General features: G+C 35.4%; 1 protein-coding gene across 2 annotated transcripts in view; it reads right to left on the bottom strand.

Annotated features, from left to right (window-relative positions):
* Positions 1 to 19,722, bottom strand: part of KIFAP3 (kinesin associated protein 3) — a 165,123-nt gene that overhangs the window by 121,955 nt on the left and 23,446 nt on the right. For both annotated transcript variants that reach the window (XM_073804570.1, XM_019918423.3), the window contains exons 3-5: positions 14,645 to 14,799; positions 11,586 to 11,641; positions 10,886 to 11,027 (exon numbers count right to left, since the gene is read on the bottom strand). In XM_073804570.1, coding sequence (XP_073660671.1) covers positions 10,886 to 11,027; positions 11,586 to 11,641; positions 14,645 to 14,799 — 353 coding nt within the window. The remainder of the gene's footprint in view (positions 1 to 10,885; positions 11,028 to 11,585; positions 11,642 to 14,644; positions 14,800 to 19,722) is intronic.

Genomic DNA, 19,722 nt, shown 5'->3' with positions numbered 1-19,722 from the left:
CTCCCCCCTGGCCTGAGTGAGCCAGAGCCCCCTAATCAGCTGCTACTTTAACCCTGCCCTGTCTGAGCAAAGAACAGATGCCCTCGGGAGACCTACACGCAAAGCCAAAGCTGAACCCCAGGAGCTGTGTGAACAAAGAGAACGGGAAATCTCTCCCAGCAACCTCAGGAGCAGCAGATTAAATCTCCACAATCAACTTGATGCACCCTGCATCTGTGGAATACCTGAGTAGACAACGAATCATCCCAAAATTGAGGCGGTGGACTTTGGGAGCAATGATATATATATTTTTTTTTCCTCTTTCTCTTTTTGTGAGTGTGTACATGTATGCTTCTTTGTATGATTTTGTCTGTAGAGCTTTGCTTTTACCATTTGCCCTATGGTTCTGTCTGTCCATTTTGGGTTTTTTTTTAGTATAGTTTTTAGCACTTGTTATCATTGGTGGATTTGTTTTCTGGTTTGGCTACTCTCTTCCTTCTTTCCTTCTTTTTTTTTTCTTTTTATTACTTTTTAATTCTTTTATTTTTAATAATTATTTTTTATTTTAATAACGTTATTTTATTTTTTTCTTTCTTACTTTCTTTTTTGTCCCTTTTCTTCTGAAAAGGGCCGTGTGGCTGACAGGGTCTCAGTGCTCCAGCCAGGTGTCAGGCCTGTGACACTGAGGTGGGAGAGCTGAGTTCAGGACATTGGACCACCAGAGAACTCCCAGCTCCACGTAATATCAAATGGCAAAAGCTCTCCCAGAGATCTCCATCTCAACGCTAAGACCCAGCTCCACTCAATGACCAGCAAGCAGCAGTGCTGGACACCCTATGCCAAACAACTAGCAAGACAGGAACACAACCCCACCCATTAGCAGTGAGGCTGCCTAAAATGATAATAAGGTCACAGACACCCCAAAACACACCACCAGACACGGTCCTGCCCACCAGAAAGATAAGATCCAGCCTCATTCACCAGAACACAGGCACTAGTCCCCTCCACCAGGAAGCCTACACAACCCATTAAACCAACCTTAGCTACTCAGGGTGGACACCAAAAACAACAGGAACTACAAACCTGCAACCTGTGAAAAGGAGACCCCAAACACAGTAAGTTAAGCAAAATGAGAAGACACAGAACCACACAGATGAAGGAGCAAGGTAAAAACCCACCAGGCCAAACAAATGAAGAGGAAATAGGCAGTCTACCTGAAAAAGAATTCAGAATAATGATAGTAAAGATGATCCAAAATCTTGGAAATAGAATGGAGAAAATACAAGAAACGTTTAACAAGGACCTAGAAGAACAAAAGAATCAAACAAACAATGATGAACAACACAATAAAGGAAATTAAAAATTCTCTAGAAGGAATCAGTACCAGAATAACTGAGGTAGAAGAATGGATAAGTGATCTGGAATATAAGATAGTGGAAATGACTATTGCAGAGGAGAATAAAGAAAAAGAATGAAGATAATTGAGGACAGTCTCAGAGACCTCTGGGACAACATTAAACGCACCAACATTTGAATTATAGGGGTCCGAGAAGAAGAAGAGAAAAAGAAAGGTTCTGAGAAAATATTTGAATAAATTAGAGTTGAAAAATTCCCTAATATGGGAAAGGAATTAGTTAATCAAGTCCAGGAAGCACAGACAGTCCCATACAGGATAAATCCAAGGAGAAACACGCCAGGACACATATTAATCAAACTACCAAAAATGAAATACAAAGAAGAAATATTAAAAGCAGCAAGGGAAAAACAACAAATAACATACAAGGGAATCCCCATAAGGTTAACAGCTGATCTTTCAGCAGAAACTCTGCAAGCCAGAAGGGACTGGCAGAACATATTTAAAGTGATGAAAGGGAAAAACCTACACCCAAGATTACTCCACCCAGCAAGGATCTCATTCAGATTCAACAGAGAAATTAAAAACTTTACAGACAAGCAAAAGCTAAGAGAATTCAGCACCACCAAACCAGCTTTACCACAAATGCTAAAGGAACTTCTCTAGGCAGGAAACACAAGAGAAGGAAAAGGCCTACAAAAACAAACCCAAAACAATTAAGAAAATGCTAATAGGAACATACATATCGATAACTACCTTAAATGTAAATGGATTAAATGCTCCAGCCAAAAGACACAGACTGGCTGAATGGATACAAAAACAAGACCTGTATAGATGCTGTCTACAAGAGACCCACATCAGACCAAGGGACACATACAGACTGAAAGTGAGGGGATGTAAAAAGATATTCCATGCAAATGGAAACCAAAAGAAAGCTGGAGCAGCAATTCTCATATCAGACAAAATAGACTTTAAAATAAAGACTATTACAAGAGACAAAGAAGGACACTACATAATGATCAAGGGATCAACCCCAGAAGAAGATATAACAATTGTAAATATTTATGCACCCAAAATAGGAGCACCTCAATACATAAGGCAAATGTTAACAGCCATAAAAGGGGAAATCAACAGTAACACAATAATACTAGGGGACTTTACACCCCACTTTCACCAATGGACAGATTATCCAAAATGAAAATAATATATAAGGAAACACAAGCTTTAAATGATACATTAAACAAGATGGACTTAATTGATATTTATAGGACATTCCACCGAAAACAACAGAATACACTTTCTCCTCAAGTGCACACACAGAACATTCTCCAGGATAGATCATATCTTGGGTCACAAATCAAGCCTTGGTAAACTTAAGAAAACTGAAATCATATCAAGCTTCTTTTCCAACCACAACACTGTAAGAGTAGATATCAATTACAGGAAAAAATCTGTAAAAAATACGAACACATGGAGGCTAAACAATACACTACTTAATGACCAAGAGATCAATTAAGAAATCAAAGAGGAAATCAAAAATACCTAGAAACAAATGACAATGAAAACACAATGGCCCAAAACCTAAGGGATGCAGCAAAAGCAGTTCTAAGAGGGAAATTTATAGCAATACAATCCTACCTCAAGAAACAAGAAACACCTCAAATAAACAACCTATGCTTACACCTAAAGCAATTAGAGAAAGAAGAACAACTAGAAAAAAACCCAAAGTTAGAAGAAGGAAAGAAATCATAAAGATCAGATCAGAACTAAAGGAAAAAAAATGAAGGAAACAATAGCAAAGATCAATAAAAATAAAAGCTGTTTCTTTGAGAAGATAAACAAAATTGATAAACCAATAGCCAGACTCATCAAGAAAAAAAGGGAGAAGACTCAAATCAATAGAATTATAAATGAAAAAGGAGAAGTAACAACTGAAACTGCAGAAATACAAAGGATCATGAGAGATTACTTCAAGCAACTCTATGCCAATAAAATGGACAACCTGGAAGAAATGGACAAATTCTTAGAAAAGCACAACCTTCCAAGACTGAACCAGGAAGAAATAGAAAATATAAACAGACCAATTACAAGCACTGAAATTGAGACTGTGATTAAAACTCTTCCAGCAAACAAAAGCCCAGGACCAGAGGGGCTTCACAGGTGAATTCTATCAAACACTTAGACAAGAGCTAACACCTATCCTTCTCAAACTCTTCCAAAATATAGCAGAGGGAGGAACACTCCCAAACTCATTCTACGATGCCACCACCACCCAGATACCAAAACCAGATAAAGATATCACAAAGAAAGAAAACTACAGGCCAATAGCACTGATGAAAGTAGATGCAAAAATCCTCAACAAAATACTAGCGAACAGAATCCAACAGCACATTAAAAGGATCATATACCATGATCAACTGGGGTTTATACCAGGAATGCAAGGATTCTTTAATATATGCAAATCAATCAATGTGATACACCATATTAACAAATTGAAGGAGAAAAACCATATGGTCCTCTCAATAGATGCAGAAAATCTTTCGACAAAATTCAACACCCATTTATGATTAAAAAAACCCTAGAGAAAGTAGGCATAGAGGCAACTTACCTCAGCATAGTAAAGGCCATATATGACAAACCCACAGCCAACATCGTTCTCAATGGTGAAAAACTGAAACCATTTGCTGTAAGATCAGGAACAAGACAAGGTTGGCCACTCTCACCACTATTATTCAACATAGTTTTAGAAGTTTTAGCCAGAGGAAGCAGAGAAGAAAAAGAAATAAAAGGAATCCAAATCGGAAAAGAAGAAGTAAAGCTGTCACTGTTTGCAGATGACATGATACTATACACAGAGAATCCTAAAGATGCTATCAGACAACTACTAGAGCTAATCAATGAATCTGGTAAAGTAGCAGGATACAAAAGTAGTACACAGAAATGTCTTGCATTCCTATACTCTAAAAATGAAAAATCTGAAAGAGAAATGAAGGAAACACTCCCATTTACCATTGCAACAAAAAGAATAAAATACCTAGAAATAAACCTAGCTAAGGAGACAAAAGACCTGTATGCAGAAAACTATAAGACACTGATGAAAGAAATTAAAGATGATACAAACAGATGGAGAGATACACCCTGTTCTTGGGTTGGAAGAGTCAACATTGTGAAAATGACTATACTACCCAAAGCAATCTACAGATTCAATGCAATCCCTATCAAACTACCAATGGCATTTTTCACAGAACTAGAGCAAAAAATTTCACAATTTGTATGGAAACACAAAAGACCCCGAATAGCCAAAGCAATCTTGAGAAAGGAAAACGGAGCTGGAGGAATCAGGCTCCTGGACTTCAGACTATACTACGAAGCTACAGTAATCAATAGAGTATGGTACTGGCATAAAAACAGAAATATAGATCAATGGAACAGGATAGAAAGCCCAGAGATAAACCCACGCACATACAGTCACCTTATCTTTGATAAAGGAGGCAAGAATATACAATGGAGAAAAGACAGCCTCTTCAATAAGTGGTGCTGGGAAAACTGGACAGCTACATGTAAAGAATGAAATTAGAACACTCTATCACACTTTATACAAAAATAAACTCAAAATGGATTAAAGACCTAAATGTAAGGCCAGACACTATAAAACTCTTAGAGGAAAATATAGGCAGACCACTCTATGACATAAATCACAGCAAGATCCTTTTTGACCTAACTCCTAGAGAAATGGAAATAAAACCAAAAATAAACAAATGGGAGCTAATAAAATTTAAAAGCTTTTGCACAGCAAAGGAAACCCTAAACAAGACGAAAAGACAGCCCTCAGAATTGGGGAAAATATTTGCAAATGAAGCAACTGACAAAGGATTAATCTCTGAAATTTACAAGCAGCTTATGCAGCTCAATATCAAAAACAACAAACAACCCAATCCAGAAATGGGCAGAAGACCTAAACAGACATTTCTCCGAAGAAGATATACAGATTGCCAACAAACACATGAAAGAATGCTCAACATCACTAATCATTAGAGAAATGCAAATCAAAACTACAATGAGGTATCACCTCACACAAGTCAGAATGGACATCATCAAAAAATCTACAAACAATACATGCTGGAGAGGGTGTGGAAAAAAGGGAACCCTCTTGCACTTTTGGTGGGAATGTAAATTGATATAGCCACTATGGAGAACAGTATGAAGGTTCCTTAAAAAACTAAAAATAGAACTATCATACAACCCAGCAATCCCACTACTGGGCATACACCCTGAGAAAACCATAATTCAAAAAGAGGCATGTACCACAATGTTCATTTCAGCTCTATTTACAATAGCCAGGACATGGAAGCAACCTAAGTGTTCATCGACAGATCAATGGATAAAGAAGATGTGACACATATATACAATGGAATATTACCCAGCCATAAGAAGAAACAAAATTGAGTTACTTGTAGTTAGGTGGATGGACCTAGAGTCTGTCATACAGAGTGAAGTAAATCAGAAAGAGAAAAAGAAATACTGTATGCTAACATATATGGAATCTAAAAAAAAAAAAAGAAAAAAAGTGGTTCTGAAGAACCTAGGGGCAGGACAGGAATAAAGATGCAGACGTAGAGAATGGACTTCAGGACATGGGGAGGAGGAAGGGTAAGGTGGGACCAAGTGAGAGAGTGGCATGGACATATATACACTACCAGTTGTAAAACAGATAGCTAGTGGGAAGCAGCCACATAGCACAGGGAGATCAGCTCAGTGCTTTGTGACCACCTAGAGAGGTGGCATAGGGAGAGTGGGAGGGAGACGCAAGAGGGAGGAGATATGGGGATGTACGTATATGTATAGCTGATTCACTTTGTTATAAAGCAGAAACTAACACACCATTGTAAAGCAATTATACTCCAATAAAGATGTTAACAAAAAAATAACTAAGTTGGAATAACTGGCTATACAATGTGGAAAAAAATAAAATTACATCTCTACCTGTCACTTTCAACAAAAATGAATTCCAGGGCCAAGGACTTTAGGAAGAGCAGAGTAAGGACCTGCAAAAATCCACTCTTCCATAAGCAAATATAATACTGGTAAATTTTTTCAAAATCAACTCTTTTAGAACTCTGGAAATTAGTTTTGCAAAAACTCAAGAAGTGTTTATTTAAGAAATATGGCTGACTTGGTAAGAACAGTGAGCTCTGTGGCATTTCAACTTGCCCTAATCCATCCCCTCTGTGCAAGTTTGTGGAAACTTTGAAAACCAACAGTATCACAACCATGATATCTGTGAAAAACAGTAGCCCAGCAACAGCTGGAGGAAGTAGAACAGTGTGGTGCTCCCCCAAATTCCCACTCCAGTGAACTGTCAATATCTTATCCATCAGGATACTTGCTGAAAAGCTCCATTCCCATGGTTTGGCTTTATTTGACCTGACTCAGAGATTGCTCTTAGAAACAGCCTTAGACCCAGGGCATTTGCTGAAAACTACCAGCAGCAACACTGCAGCTATGTGCAGCAGCAGCCTAGCCAACTTGAGGTAACAAGAGGCTAACCAAAACACTTTAAAAGAAAAAACTGGGAAATGAGATATTCACTGGGTCTTTGAAAGACTCCAACACATTCCTGGGACTCCAGAAGGCCCGGCACACATGTAGAAATGTGCACATACCAGGGAAAGACCTAAAAGAGCCTAATCTCTCGTCTCTGGCCAACCTTGAGGCAATGTTCAAGCAGCAATTGAAGGCTAAGGCTTGTAAACTACTTCCTTGAGCACTGAAGACATCCTCCCACCCACATGTACACACCCACAGCCCCTCAGCAAAGGCTGGGAAACTCTGTGCCAGGCATTTAAAGAAATCTCTATCTAATCATTAGTTACCACTAAACTAACTGAGCGGAGGCTTCAGTGACTGCAGAGACAAAGAATACAGACTTTACAGTAATTAATTAATCCAGGAAACTCATTAAACAAATAAACAGCAAATATAACAAGTCCGGAAAGGAGTGGAAATCTGATTTCCAGAGTTGCCCCAATATTATTTCAACAACAACAAAAAATACAACACATGCAAAGAAATAGGACAGTATATCCCATACTCAGAAAACACAGCATTCAATAGAAACTGTCCATGAGGAAGCTCACATTTTGAACTTATGAGACAAAGATTTTAAATTATGTGAAGTTACTGTAAATATATTTAAAGAACTAAAGGAAATGATGTCTAAAGAATTAAAGGAAAATATGAGAAGGTATGAGAATTACGTCTCACCAAACAAAGAATATCAATAAGGAGATACAAATTATACAAAATGAACCAAATAGAAATTCTGAAGTTCCAAGTATGATTTCTGAAATGAAAAATTCATTAGATGGTCCTAACAGCAGATGTGAATTAGAAAAAAAATCAACAAATGTAAAGGCAGGTTAATTAAGATTATCCAGTCTGAGGAACAGAAAGAAATAAATAGAGCTTCAAAGACCTATATGACATCAACAAGCTTACTAACACGGGGATCCCAAGGGGAAAGGATAGAGAGGAAGGAGCTAAATAAATATTTAACAAAATAATGGTCCAAACTTCCTAAACTTGATTAAAAACATTAATCTACATATCCAAGAAGCTCCACAAATTCCAAGCAAGATAAATTCAAAGATATGACCACCTAAACACATCATAAGTCAAACTGGCAAAAGCCAAAGGTAAAGCAAATGTTGAAAGTAGCAAGAGAAAATCAGTTCAACATGTACACATGGTCCTCAATAAGGTTAACAGTTGGTTTCACATCAGAAACCATGCAGACGTGAAGCCAGTGGGATGACATATTCAAATTGTAAAAGAAAAAGACTGTCAACCAGTAATTCTATATCCAGCAAAACTACCCTTTAAACAGAAGAAAAGTTATTCCTAGGTAAATAAAAACTTAGAGAATCTGTTGCTAGTAGACCTTTTCTATGAGAGATACTAAAGGGATTCCATCAGGCTGAAATGCAAGGACACTAGAGAGTAACTTAAATCCAAACAGAGAAAAAAAGAGCACCGGTAAAGGTAACTCTATAAATATAAAAGACATTATAAACATATTTTTTATTGTATTATCTTCTTCTATCTGATTTTCAAATGCATACATCAATAATTATATTACTTGCTGATAGGCTGATAATGTATGCAGATGTAATATGTATGAAATAATAGTATAAAGGTATGGGGTGGGAATAGAGGTATACTGAAGGAAAGTTTTTGTGTATTGTTAAAATTATGTTGGCATTAACTTAAACTAGATTTTTAAAATTTAAGATGGTATCTGTAATCCTAGGGTAACCACTTAGAAAATATAATTCAGGAAAACACAGTAAAGGAGCAACAAAAGAATTAAAATGGTATACTAGACAAAATTTCACACAAAAGAAGGTAGTAATGGAGAAACAGAAGAAAAAAGATAAAAGACATACAGAAAACACAAAGTGTTAGATGACAATCCTTTATGAGTAATTATGTTAATGGTAAATAGAATAAACACGCCAATCAAAAGGCAGATTATCTGAATGTATTAAAAAAATATGATCCAACTGTATGCATTCTACAACAGAAACACTTCAGATTCAAAGACACAAATAGGGTGAAAGTAAAAGAATGGAAAAAGATATGTCACACACACACACAAAAAGACAGACTGAAAAAAACTATTTCTAAGTACATAAAAGAAAAAGGATGTATAGTTGACCCTTGAACAACATGGGTCTGAACTGCACAGGCCCATTTATACTTGAACATGGGTTTAAACTTATGTGTGCATAAGTGGACCCAGGCAGTTCAAACTCATGTTGTTTAAGGGTCAACTGTACAAGATCTGTGGTTGGTTGCATCCGCAGATGTAAGGATATGGAGGACTAACTATGGGACTTGAGCATCTGCAGATTTTGGTATCCTTGGCAGGCCTCAGAACCAATCCCCCATGGATATCAAGGGATGACTGTATATATAATACAGATATATAAAAGAAAAAGGATGTATACTCATATATAAATATACATATATTCACATGTATATATAAATTCAAACTTCACAGGGTAGGAATTCCAGAAGTCTAGTGACATGAGAAAAAGATCAAATTCATTAATCAGGCAAATACAACTTAAAACAAAGAGATATTGTTTATTACCAACAATGCAGTGGCAAAAATGTTTAAGTTTTATAGCCTTCATATCCCATTGGTCTGGAGAGACAGTGGTACAACCACTTTGGAGGACAATTCAGAAATATCCCTAAGAAATTATGACCTGCATTTCTGTATGACCTTTGTTTCTGTGTACACACACTTAAAAAACCCTTGCCTGTGTATATAAGATATGAACAAAGATGTTCACTATAGTTCCCTACTGAAAACTTTGGAAACAACCAAATGACCATCAAAAGGGGAATGGCTAAAGAATATGCATAACTTCATAAAATACAATAATCAAAAGTAGTTCAAAACTAATTACATTGTATGTATCTATATGCATATAATCTTGAACCATTACTACATGGAGAAAAAATTACCAAGTAAGAGGTGTGATATAATTAACATAAAAATTCATATAAGGTAATACTCTATTCTTTAATACAGGGAAAAAACCTATATATATATGTATAAATATATGGAAAAGATCTGGAAGAATGCACTCCAAACTTCTAACAGATTATAGACTAATGGTCAAAGGGGGTTTTATCTGTAATACTCTAATTCTTTAAAAAGAATATATTAATATATGAGTTGTATAATTTAGAAAATACTTAAAATGTACAAATTTCCTAACTGGAATATTGGTAATATCCTATGACTCTCTGGAAAGATCTCTGGATATATTTTCCATGCTACAAAGTGTTGATATGATTTCCATCACATTCCTTCACATGTGATGGAAATCATATCATAACAATATCTTCCATATTTTATTTTTGGCAAAAGTGTAATCAGAAAATCATAATTCTATAGTGGTATTCTACAGTGGTATTACTGAGAAAAAAGGTTTTAAGAGCATTATATCTCCGTTTTCTTTTATTACCCAGCACTTCTAATGAAAAGAAAGCAAATACTTGGTATCAAAATCAATCTAAATGAAATTTAAAAGATTACTATTTTTGGCTGTGCTATTAAAAGAAAACTAATATTGGAACTGTAATTTAATAAAAGCATATACATACATGTGCAAATGTCAAAAGTCTGATATTGTATCCTAATTGAAAGAATAAAAAGTCTTCCAGAATAGAATAAAAAATAAAAAGTCTTCCAGAATAGAAGGAAGAAAAGATTCAGTACCATTAATGCTTTACTTTTCTGGTTTAAATTATTAGTGAGTCCTCCAGAGAATATTTAAATGTTATGCCCACATGTTAAGAAATTTGAGTAAGAAGGAAAGTAATAAAGAGCTGGAAAATAAGTGCATTCCTAAGCTTGATATAATAATTTTGGCTTACCCCTCTATGATAATAAATTTAAAAAATCATATTTCACAATAATAATTCTACTTTAAATATTTATAGATAAGTCTATAAATTCAAGTCTATAAATTCTACCATTCAATAGTAGTTCTTCCAAGTTATCAGGATTTCGAGCAAGCTGTAGGATCAAAGCAGAACCCCGAACCTTGTCAGGAATATCTTCATATAATAACTCAATGTACTCATCCATGTCATTAATGTTAGCAACTTCATCAATCTGAAACAAAGGAAGAGGAAGGAAGTACTCTAAAAGAATAATGCTCAACAGAGCCAATGTCAAAGGAATGGTATTTTGTGATCAATAAACTGCCCTTGATAGTAAGAGACAAGTTTTCAAAGGACTTACAGTTGCCATCCTTTTGTAGAGGGGGAAATTAGACCTTTGGGTGATAGGACTCCTGAGTGAAAGTAGTCATAAACCATATGATAAAATGGGATGTACATAAACTCTAAAACTGGCCTATTTATATTGATAAAGTATCTTAAATGTAATTCAAAATAGTATCTACCGTAATAAATTAAACATACTTTAAAACATAGTAGAATAAGAATATTTAAAACATTTCACAACTTAGTTATCAAAATAAATTATGTCTAAAAGATACATCCAATAATTTTTGCCTTTATTAAATACTGATTTTCTACCTTTTTCAGGTAGTTTAAGTTCAACCATTTTTTAAAATTCCACATTTGTTTAATGTGATTGTATGAATTATTGATGGTAAAAAGCAATACCTTAGAATCAATTCTCTATTAGATAAAAATACAGTCTTACCTCCATTCCTTCAAAAGGAGGTGGATCTTTAGGCTTGCTTGATTTTTCTTTTTTTTCTGTAAAAAGATTTTTTTCTTATGAGAAGAGCAATGTTTTTAGGTTTCTGGGTAATTTTTATTTTCAGCAGCTGAGTTTAATTCTAGCTAAGTTGGGGATCTTCAAATGGGTAATTTATGAAATAACCTCTTTTCCAATGTATAAAAAATGTTCATCTATAATGCATTTGTTCTAATAAGGATATCACAGACAGTATAATAAAATCTATAAATAATCTCCAAGTTATGTCAGGTAGCAATTTAAACTTCCTCTTTGGCTAACATTTTAGGTATGCAAATAGCCAGACTTGTCAACAAGAAGCAAAATACTCCATTTTGAGTTTTCCTTCTTTTCCTAATTCACATTTAAGAATAGGAAAATCAATAAGGCAAAGAAAAACTCATGAGTTGAGTAATATAAAAACTAAAATAAAAATTAACAAAGGAAAAGGAAAAGAAATAACTTGGATAAAGTTAAAAAGCTAAAATACAGTTGCTGATTTTTTAAACAAAATTAGGATCATAAATTAAAAGGCAAATGTTTAATATTTGTGCTAATTTAATCCTCACTTGTTCCCAAATGAATTAAAGAGGTATTCAAAGGTGTTGAACACAACTTTGAGTCATTTTTTATGTTGAATTATTTGATTCATAGCAGAACTTCATTTTGTAAAAAAATTACCAAAAATGCTTCACTGCTCTGATCTGCGTCAAAAACCTAAGCAATGATGTAAAACAATGAATGTAAAATAAGTTCAAGTAGTATCAAATTTTTGATTCTATAATTAGCAAATGTTTTACATATAATAGGAATTAGCCCTGATTGTTTTTAGAGGAAGGTAGCCGTTATGGACAAAGTTATGTTTTCTTTTGTTTTTTTTTTAAAGTGGTTATTATTATTTTTTTAATTAATTTATTTTTGCTGTGTTGCGTCTTCGTTTCTGTGTGAGGGCTTTCTCTAATTGTGGCAAGCGGGGGCCACTCTTCATCACGGTGCGCGGGCCTCTGACTATCGCGGCCTCTCTTGTTGCAGAGCACAGGCTCCGGATGTGCAGGCTCAGTGGTTGTGGCTCACGGGCCCAGTTGCTCCGCGGCATGTGGGATCCTCCCAGACCAGGGCTCGAACCCGTGTCCCCTGCATTAGCAGGCAGATTCTCAACCACTGCGCCACCAGGGAAGCCCAAAGTTATGTTTTCTTAACAGCTAGATTTTTCCTCAAACAGATAATTTACTATGACAGTGATTTTAATTAAGCAAAGAAAAAAAAATACTTATGGTAAAGAATCACATAATCAAATAACTATTATTGTTTTATTTCAACCACTTTTAGGGCTAGGTTTCTGGTTTTGAAATAGAGAATATCAAGTAAAAAAGAAAGAAAATGGAATAGTTTTTAAAAATAAGTGTACAGGGCTTCACTGGTGGCGCAGTGGTTGAGAGTCCGCCTGCCGATGCAGGGGACAAGGGTCCGTGCCCCGGTCCAGGAAGATCCCACATGCCGCAGAGCGGCTGGGCCTGTGAGCCATGGCCGCTGAGCCTGCGCGTTTGGAGCCTGTGCTCCGCAACAGGAGAGGCCACAACAGTGAGTGGCCTGCGTACCGCAGAAAAATAAAAAATAAGTGTACATATACTATAGTATAGCATTTCATATATGCCTCCAAACATTAATATCCATATAGAGAAACATATTGATTTGAATTAATTTATCTACTTATGATAATATGAAAATTTCCTCATATTCCCCTAATTTCTGGGGAAGGAGGTAAGAAGACTGATTTACTCTGAAAATTCAGTGAAAGGGTTTTCATTTGTTTAAAGATATTTTATTACAAATGCCCTCGGAATTATATTAATTTAGCATTAGGAAAGATCAATTTTAACTATATTGTACAACCTACAATAAGTACACACACATCTTAAAGGAGCATAGAATTTATTTTTCTCACTTACTCATTGAAGCTATCTCTCATCATTTAGTAACACTGTTAACAGGAATATCGTATCAAAAAATAGTTAATAAAATTTTTGATAATATTTTCCTTATAGCACTTATTATTAATAATTAATAGGGATACACTGAGTGCCAGCTATGTAGTTGGAAACAATCAAATTCAAAATGTTCATTTTTGCTTTTAAATAAATTCACAGCTATAGTATGTTAGATACTATATACAGTGCCAATTAATAAAAGTATATATTAGGCACAAGGCATTTTATTTGCTGTGGATGGAGAGAGAAGACTGGTTAATCTGAAAAAAGTCCAAATGAATTTTCTCTTTCATTTTTCTATTTAATACAATCAAAACTTAAGTATAAGTTATTTCAAGGGTACCATATTTTAGAATTCACCAATGATAAAAGAGAGATACATGTAAACTTAATAAATACTATGAAATGGAATAACTAACCACTGAATAATCTGAGATGACTTTCCATTCAAATGTCTGTACTCTCGTTTTGTTTTGGGTTTGGATTATTCCAAAATGTCTTCTATAAATAATCAACTGCTTAGCTCTAATATTTTAATGGCTTGGTTCTTTTATGAGGTAATTAAAGATAGAAGAATGGTATCAACAAAGATGTTTAGGAATGAAACGGTAATGTTTTCCTAACAAAGATTCACAAAACTTATGCATATGACATATATTTTAACATTTAAATAAGAAATCCAAATTATCAATTAAATGTCAATAAAAAATTTAGAAAATATAAATCTAGTTGCTGGGGTAGAGAAAACAGGTTTTCTGCTCCCAATTTTCTCCTTTTATTATTCTAGAATCAATATGGTATTTGCTTTTTTATTCTTTATTTCAGCACATGTGTACACACACAGTATGAAACAGATCATTTTGGAAGCATCTAACATAAAGCCTGGCATGTAGGAAACTAGTATGTTTCTTTATTATTTCATTCACTTACTTAGAGCACTGGCAAAAGAAAACTCACCATTCAAATATCAAAAGTACAAACTATAGTCAAACAACTCTGGTTTTACATTAAAAAGTTAGGAATTCTTCTGCTTACCTTTTCCTGACACTGAATCACGGCGGTTCTGGAGATAGTACAACAGCTGTTCTACCTCATTTAGCTTTGAGGGATGAATGAGTTTACATTCTTCAACCACCTTTCGTGCCAGGGAAGTTATATCTGTGTTGGCATTGAGACTCTTAAGACGAATGCTGCAGGCATATCAGAATTTTCCAACTCAGGTATTATTAAAATAAGTGATAACTCAAACAATACTTCTTTTAAATAATTTACAAAACATTTAAATGTACCTAACATAGTCTCTTTTAGTAAAATATAATAAAGTATTAGATATAATTAGGCTTAGAAAAAATGCAAAGCAATGATTTTCCTTGAGCTGGACAAGTAAGATAACAAAAGGAATGGTAAAATCTACATCTGACTCTTCTAGGCAGGATAGCATATCCAGAGAGCTTGTTTTTAAAGTCTTTCTGATATCACATAAAGTTTTTAATTATTATTAGATGTGAAAATCCATACTGCCAAAAATAAATCATTTTCTTGACCATATTCACAGTCATTTTCTTTTCAGTTAGGGGTAAGACACAATATTAATATATTTGGATTCGGTTGTTCTGATGGAAATTATATAGAAGACACAAGAAAAAAAAGGATGCATTTTAAGATCTATATGAGTAATGCTGAAGAACAAATAAATATAGTTATAACTGTTAGTACATTAAAAAGAAAGACAAAACAGGTTCTCCCTCCTTTTTAATTTAATCCAGGAGATTCACTGGAAGGTCAATAAGAAAAGGTTGTTCAAAATCTGGAAACAACTACCAATTTACGTGGATTCATGGCACCAAAGAAAGCTATAAGGACATAAAATTAGGTTCAGGGTGAAGACTCAAACTGGTGGCAAAAGATTCTTGCAAAGCAGATGCATTCATGCAAAGCTTAGATTCAAAAAGAGAAACATAAGAAAGTAGCCACTATGTTGAAATACTTCTTAGTGAAGATGGCCAATTTTTGGAGACACTCAAGGTATTAGAGGCAACAGGGACAGAGACCTCAGAAAAATGTCCTGCACTTAGCATCTGTGAAATCATTATTCAGATACAGATGATCTCTCCTGAAACAAGTCTAGTAAAGTGATTTGAATACTGTTCACAGCTTTATAGTCATCCTCGAATCTGGTCCTCTTGGGATCTATAAGCTACCTAATAGCCTTTAATAAATTCCTTTTATGCTTGAATTTTCTAAAGTGGCTTCTAATGTCTGTAACAAGAACCCTAGCAATACTCTGTCCCTTTATTTTAATTTTTCTCTAATTTATTTGGCTGTTTAAGTTCCTACCTTTTAAATCTTTTAAACTGTTTAATATTTTTGTATAACTTTAGCTGCCCATCAGAAAGCAGAGATATAAAGAAAAGTCTATTCAGAGAAAAACTCTCAAAAGACATCTCCACGTTTAATTTTAACAAGGAACTGGGAAATCTTGAGTTTCCATAAATCTGATTGAGAAGAAGCACAAAAGAAACTCTATAAACATATATTTTTGAAATTTTCCTACTTGTTTTTTTAGAGCAGTTTTAGGTTTACAGAAAATCTGTGCTGAAAGTACAGAGTTTCCATATATGTCCCCACTACCCTCCCCCAGTACAGTTTCTTCTATTATTACCATCTTGTGATAGTGTGGTAACTTTGTCACAATTGATGAATCACTATTGATATATTATTAACTAAAGTCTAAGTATACATTGGGGTTCACTCTTTGTATTGTATAGTTCTGTGCACTTGGACAAATGCATAATTTCATGTATCCACCATTAAAGTAGCATACAAAATAGTTTTGCTACCCTAAGAATGCCCTGTGCTCCACATATTCTCCCCTCCCACCCCCGAACTCCTGACAACTTCTAATCTATTTTTACTTTAGTTTTGCCTTTTCTAGATGGTCATACAGTTGGAATCATACAGTATATAGCTTTTCCAGTCTGGCTTTTCATTTAGCAATATTCATTTAGGTTCCTCTGTGTCTTTTCACAGCTTGATGGTTGATTTCTTTTTAGTGCTGAATAGTACTTGACTATATGGATGCAACACAGTTTGTTTACCCATCTGCTTACTGAAGGATATCTTGGTTACTTAAAATTGTTGACAGTTATAAATAAAGCTGCTATAAACATTCATGTGTAGGTTTCTGTGTGGAAATACATTTTCAACTCATTTGGGTTAATATCTAGGAGCACAACTGTTGGATCATATGGTAAGTGTATGTTTAGCTTTGTAAGAAACTGCCAAAATGACTTCCAAAGTAGCTGTAGCATTTTGTATTTCCACCAGCAATGAATGAGTTCCTGTTGCTCCACATCCTCACCAGCATCTGGTGCTATCAGTGTTTTAGACTTTACACATTTTAATAGGTGTGCAGTAGTATCTTGATTTAATAAAGCAGATTTTTTCTATCTTTTTTTAGATTTATTTTCTACCAATATATATATTAGCAATCTGATTCATCATCTTCTTTCCATCCAAGTAACAGAAAGATTCTCTTCTGTTAGTGTGTACATCTCTCTCCTAAATCCTTCCCTTGTTAAAAGAGACAAAAAATATGTAGGACTAGAATTTTTAGAAAATGTCAGCTGTGTGCTCACTGATTATTTCTAAAATAAAAGAATAGGCCCCCTTCATTAGGCAGCCCATGCCTATTAGTAATACCAAAAACTCATACCAAAAAATGCCCATATTGGGCTTTCCTGGTGGCACAGTGTTTGAGAATCTGCCTGCTAATGCAGGGGACACAGGTTCGAGCCCTGGTCTGGGAGGATCCCACATGCCGTGGAGCAACTAGGCCCGTGAGCCACAACTACTGAGCCTGCGCATCTGGAGCCTGTGCTCTGCAACAAGAGAGGCCACGATAGTCAGAGGCCCGCACACCACGATGAAGAGTGGCCCCCGCTTGCCACAACTAGAGAAAGCCCTTGCACAGAAACGAAAACCCAACACAGCAAAAATAAATAAATAAATTTTTAAAATGCCCATATTATTTTTGGACCTTAACCATAGATTTCTCATAATGAAATGTTCAGAAAACTGGGACTCTGTTGAAGGTGAGCTTATACATTCCTTTATACGATAAGGGAGAATGAAATACATGTCTTCTGGACCTGAGCCATAGCACTGACTACCACAATTTAATGACAGTTTCATTTCACACCTATCTCAATCTATATGAGTGTCCCCCTCAAAACCTTCACCCCCAGCTGCCACCATTGATAAATCCTCTTGAACTATGAACAAACCATATTCTTCTTTTGCTCCCACAATATGATTCCTCCGCAAACCTTGAGAGCCAGGTTGAATACCACAAAGTTGGGTTACAGAGGTTTTTCCCATACTGATGTTTAAATCCACTTACACTAGCCAGTTGGTAGTAACTCTTTCCAGGTGGCTGACTCTAGTGAATGTACCCCTTGTCTAGAAAGCCTACAGATTTTCAAACAATAACAACATTCTCACTTTTTTTTTTTTTTTTTTTTTTTTTGCGGTACGCGGGCCTCTCACTGTTGTGGCCTCTCCCGTTGCGGAGCACAGGCTCCAAACGCGCAGGCTCAGCGGCCATGGCTCACAGGCCCAGCCGCTCCGCGGCATGTGGGATCCTCCCGGACCGGGGCACGAACCCTCGTCCCCTGCATTGGCAGGCGGACTCTCAACCACTGCGCCACCAGGGAAGCCCTCACTTAATTTTAATTGAATAAGTCTACTGACTACACCATTAAAAACTAAAAACTAAATTTCTCTCATGAAATGTGGATGCATGAGGTTCTAAAGGCAAAGACCCCCTAATCTGCTAGCTTTTCTTTGGAAGTCAAATTAATAAAATCTCAAGAGACGTTACTTTCTCAAAATGTACAAAATTTAGGCAGCAATAACAAACACACAAATGGAAGAAAGTGTGAGAGAACACAAAAAACTGTGAGCATGTGAGTTAAAATCTACAGTGTAAGTATGTATGTGTGCATGTGTATATCTCTTCAATCTAGTGGATTATCCAAAGACTCGTTTATTTTTAATGAATTATCTGTGTAATTTAGCCTTTTAACCCAAATAAGAAGAGAGACTACAGATCTTAGTAAGACAGTAGGTAGCTTCTCTCTTCAGGTTTCTATACAATGAAGTTTCTTAATTGAAACACTATAAAAATTTGGGGCCAAATAATTTTTTGTTTGTAAGTGCCTATCTTACGCATTGTAGGATGTTTCGCAGCACCCCAGCCTCTATCCACTAGATACCAATAGCACCCTCCAGTTATGAGAACCAAAATGTCTCCAGGTACTGCCAAATGTCCCCTGGGGGAAAAATCCTAACCAGCTGAGAACTACTGCTATATATTTAAAATATAGCGCTGTTCAGTGTGCTAAATACTATCACATGCACTTCTAGCATCCTGAATATACTTAATACCACCAAAACACACTAACTTTTTAACTAGTTCCCAAAACAAAATTATCTATGGGGGGAAGAAAGTTGGGAAAGAATACTAGGTGATCTCAGACCCTCTCTACTTCCATAAAACTACGGAAGGAGCGCAAGATCATCGCCAGAGCAACTGAAGACTTATGAAGAAGGCCAGTTCCCAAGGGACTCCTGAAAGTACTATGAAAGCAGGAAGGAAAGTGTGTAGAACATTGGGAGACCTAAGCTCAATTCATTTAGTCAGAAAATGCTTGTCCTATTACTAATATCTTTCACAGCGCTAGATTTTTAAGGGATGAATTCAAGGTACATGTCCCATTTGTGAATTCTGGATGTCATATCACTTTCTGTAATTCCAGGGAAGAAAGAACAACACAGGATCCCCTAAGATACAAAGTTCCTAAATTAAGCTAAAAAGTCCTATATAAACATATCTTTTATAGTTGATTTCACAAGTTATATTCTATTATATGCATTTACTAAATGGGATAAATAAGAATAGGTATTTTTCATTAGGTTCCAATTATGCTCACATAAACATGATTTTCTCTGGAATATACTCTATATTTATAATTTAATATAGTCTCTGCTTCACTGAGATAATGTATGTCTGTAAGAACACCATAATCATTTATCATCTATGCAAGTTTAAA

Source organism: Tursiops truncatus, chromosome 1 (genome assembly GCF_011762595.2).
Source record: "Tursiops truncatus isolate mTurTru1 chromosome 1, mTurTru1.mat.Y, whole genome shotgun sequence".
In the NCBI taxonomy this organism is placed as follows: Eukaryota; Metazoa; Chordata; class Mammalia; order Artiodactyla; family Delphinidae; genus Tursiops; species Tursiops truncatus.
This window is presented reverse-complemented; position numbering and strand designations above follow the sequence as displayed.